At 41.5% G+C, this 4,252-nt stretch overlaps 1 protein-coding gene across 1 annotated transcript; it reads right to left on the reverse strand.

Annotated features, from left to right (window-relative positions):
• Positions 1–3,079: 3,079 nt before the first annotated feature.
• Positions 3,080–3,859, reverse strand: LOC107957216 (uncharacterized). The gene has a single exon (XM_016892706.1). The coding sequence runs from the start codon at positions 3,857–3,859 to the stop codon at positions 3,080–3,082; it is 780 nt and encodes a 259-aa protein (XP_016748195.1).
• Between the last annotated feature and the right edge of the window lie 393 nt (positions 3,860–4,252).

Raw genomic sequence — 4,252 nt, forward strand, 5'->3', positions numbered from 1 at the left:
AATCTTAATCATTAAGAACTAGCCAACAAGTGACTCATAATCGTCTTAAGTCACTCTTAAAACATCCATGACCATTCGGCCAACCTTAACCAATAAAAAAGGAACACTTACCCAAACCCCAAAACGCCTAAGGAGCAATTCGGCAAAGATTTGAAATTCGAGATTCGATACTAATCCCACAAGAATCGGCCAAAGTAGAGGGAGTAGTGGTGGAACAGAGGGTCTTCAGCCAAAGAGGTATTCAACTTTGGAGATTTGTATGGTGAAAGGGGTTATTCGGTACAAATAAGAAGAAGAGAATAAGGAATCGGCTAAAACCAAAGGTGAATCAAAAAAGATTTTGAGAAAAGAAAGAATGGAAAATTAGTAAGCAAGGAACAAGGAATTCGGCTTCTGAGCACTTAGAGAGAAAAGTGTTTTGGCAACACAGAAAAAAATGAGGAGTTCGGCTAAAGGAAAAGAAATAATTTCGGCACCTATATATACTATAGTCGAATTTACCTATCCCTCAAATTCCCTATTCGGCTCCACTTCTCTGCACCCCTCATCTCCTAACTTTTCTCCCTGAAAACTAATCCCTTAAATTTCTCCTTTGATCACTCCCTTCAGAGTTCACATCCAACGCCACTACTGGCCATTTATTGAGCAAAAATAAATCCTTCTTTTGAGCAAGGAAACCTCCTTGCGATGCATGTGACACCACCTCTAAGCCCCATATGTCGCGCTACTTGCCACTCTAACACAAGGCTCCTTGTGTCCAGTTCTTCCTTTATTTATTTAAAATGCAAACTACTTGCTATCAAGGTTCTTATAATTATTAAACTATAATTTCCTTCACCCCAAAGTTCGAACTACAAACTTAACCAAGGCCTATTATCACATAAATAACACTTGACTAGGAATATTAAGCACACATTTTATCAAAACCATCATAAAAAGAAAGTTCAGGATTTTTGGGGCATTACAAACTCAGTCCAACATGATGGAGTGCGACACCTACGACCATATAGTCCTTCGTAAGGTGCCATCTATATGCTAGACTGATAGCTATTATTGTAAGCAAACTTTGCTAGTGGCAAGTAATCCTCCCAACTGCCTCGGAAGTCAATCGCAGAACTCCTTAACATGTCTTCCAGTACTGAATTACCCTCTCTGACTGACCATCTGTCTTAGGATGGAACGCAGTACTGAAGTACAACCGTGTACCCAGAGCTTCATGTAACTTCTTCCAGAATTAAGATGTGAAGCGAGGATCTCTGTCAGATATTATGGAAACTGGTTCCCCATGCAGTCTCATTATATCAGATACATACACCTTAGCCAATTTTTGTAATGAATAATCTGTGTGAACTGGTATGAAATGAGTAGTTTTGGTCAACCGATCCATAATGACCCATACTGAATCTTTCTTAGAAGGCATGAGGGGTAGCCCACTCACAAGGTCCATAGTTACTCTTTCCCACTTCCACAGCGGAATCTTTATCGGCTCAAGCAACCCAGAAGGCAACTGGTGTTCCGCTTTAACCTGTTGGCAAGTCAGATATTTCCTCACAAAGTCAGTAATCTCACGCTTAAGACCCAACCACTAGTATATCTCACGGAGATCTCTGTACATCTTATTTCCACCTAGGTGCATAGCATAAGGACTACTATGCGCCTTTCACAGTAAAGTCTGCCTCAACTTAGTATCCTTAAGTACACAAATTCTGCCTCAAAAATAGAGTACACCTTCATTATTTAGCCCAAAATCCACAGTATTACCATTCTCAATCTGATGGAACCAAAGAACCAATGACTTATCTTCCAACTGTTTACTCTTAATTTGCTCAGTCCACACTAGTTTAACTTTTCAGCCAACAAGCTACCATCATCAAATAATCTAAGACGAGAAAACATTGCTCTCATATTACTCATAGCCATACGACTCAGTGCGTCAGCCACCACATTGGCCTTACCAGGATGGTATTCAATCGAACAGTTATAATCCTTAAGCAGCTCAATCCATCTACGCTGCCTAAGATTTAACTCTTTCTGAGTGAGGAGATACTTGAGGCTCTTATGAACCACGTAAATGATACACTTCTCATGTACAATTAATTTCAATGCGAATACCATTGCGACCAACTCCAAGTCATGGGTCAGATAATTCATCTCATGCGTTTTAAGCTGGTGAAATGCATAAGCTACCACCTTACCCCCTTGCATCAACACACAACCCAAACCAACGTGTGATGCATCGCTGTAGACAGTAAATTCTTTCCCAGACTCTGGCTGAATCAAGACAGGGGCCTCAGTCAGAACTTTCTTGAGCTTCTCAAAGCTCTCCTACTGCACATCAGTCTAGTTAAATGGTACACCCTTACATAACAACTTAGTTAAGGGTGCGACAATCAGTGAGAACCCCTCTACAAGTCTTCGATAGTACCCGGCCATTCCCAAAAAAGTACAAATTTCTGATACAGTCTTAGGCTACTTCCAACCCAAAACAGCCTCAATCTTCTGAGGATTAACCCTAATCCCCTCAGCAGATACCACATGACTAAGAAATGTTACCTCATGTAACCAGAATTCACACTTGTTGAACTTGGCATACAGTTGTTTCTCCCTCAAATTTTGCAGAACTACTCGTAGATGTTTATCACGTTCATCTTTAGTCCTCGAATACACCAGTATGTCATCGATAAATACTACAACAAACCGATCTAGATAGGGTTGAAACACTATGTTCATCAGATCTATAAAAGCTGACGGTGTATTTGTTAGTCCAAAAGGCATTACCAAGAACTCGTAATGACCATAACTAGTCCTAAACATTGTCTTGTGCACATCAGCCTCTTTAACTATTAGTTTGTGATACCCTGACCAGAGATCTATTTTAGAGAAAACTGACCCCCTTACAGTTGGTTGAACAGATCATCAATCCTTGGCAGAGGGTATTTATTCTTAATGGTCAACTTATTCAGTTGTCTGTAGTCGATGCACATACGCATGGATCCATCCTTCTTTTTCACAAACAAGACTGGTGCTCCCACGGAGACACACTAGGTTGAATAAACCCACGGTCCACTAATTCTTGAATCTAGGCCTTAAGCTCCACAAGCTCCTTCTGTGCCATTCTGTAAGGGGCGATGGACTCTGGAGCCATACCAGGAAGGAGTTCAATCCCAAACTCCACTTCACGTTTTGTAGGTAACCCCAGTAGCTCTTTAAGAAAGATGTCCAAAAAATCCTTAACAGTCCTCATATCCTTTACCGAAGAGTCCCCAACATCCGACACACTAACATAGGCCAAGAACACCTCACAACCCTTGCAAACCAACTTCTTAGCCGACAGTGCAGAAATTACATTACTCAAATAGTTCCGTCGTTCCCCAATTACCACTACCTCCTCATCTGCCTCAATTCTCAATACAACCCATTTAGTGGCACAATCCAAGCTTACCCGATGTTTAACTAACCAATCCAAGCCCAGTATTAGGTCAAATTCTCTAAAAGGCAGCTCCATAAGATCGGTGAGAAAGATAACTCCTTGTATCTCCAAGGGAACATCTTTAAACATCTTATTTATCCAAACATACTGCCCCAATGAACTTAGAACAATAATCTCACTCATAATGTTTTCAGTCATAAAACCCAATATCTTAGCCACAAAGCATGCTATGTATGAATGTGTAGATCGAACTTCTGTTAATGCATTATAAAGTACATTATGGATAAAGAACGTGTCTGTAATGACATCTAGAGTATCTTCGTTTTCTCGACAACGTGCAACATAAACCAGTGCTAGCTGCCTCGCCTCAGTATGACCAGCACCCCTGTCTGGTGCTCTACAACCACGGCCCAAACCAGTTCCACCCATGGCCTGACCTCGACTTCTCAGTGGCTACTGAGCACCCCACTGTACATTACCCAAACCAATAGCTTGTGTCTAGTTAGGCCACCATGGACAACCCCTAACATAGTGCTCCAACGATCCACATCTTAGACATGCACCCATCTTTTTCCAATATTTGCCCTTGTGGCATTTTCCATGATCTGCACAAAACTTCGATCCAGTAGTAGTAGCAGTAGGGGTCCTAACTCTAGTTAGCCCATCAGTTCAAGGCTTTTCCTTAAGCCTCTGAAAAGAATTTGAGAGCTCAGTATCCCTCTTACCTCTGCCTTTCTCTCTGTTCTTGTGCTCAGCACGCGTCACATCCTCGACGATTTTTACCTTGTCAACCAGTACTACGAAATCCCGCTCCCTCTGAGG

This window comes from Gossypium hirsutum, chromosome A08 (genome assembly GCF_007990345.1).
Source record: "Gossypium hirsutum isolate 1008001.06 chromosome A08, Gossypium_hirsutum_v2.1, whole genome shotgun sequence".
Lineage (NCBI taxonomy): Eukaryota > Viridiplantae > Streptophyta > Magnoliopsida > Malvales > Malvaceae > Gossypium > Gossypium hirsutum.

Excerpts from the sequence above, each read along its gene's own strand:
- LOC107957216 (XM_016892706.1), bottom strand. The coding sequence starts at position 3,859 with ATGGGTGGAACTGGTTTGGGCCGTGGTTGTAGAGCACCAGACAGGGGT.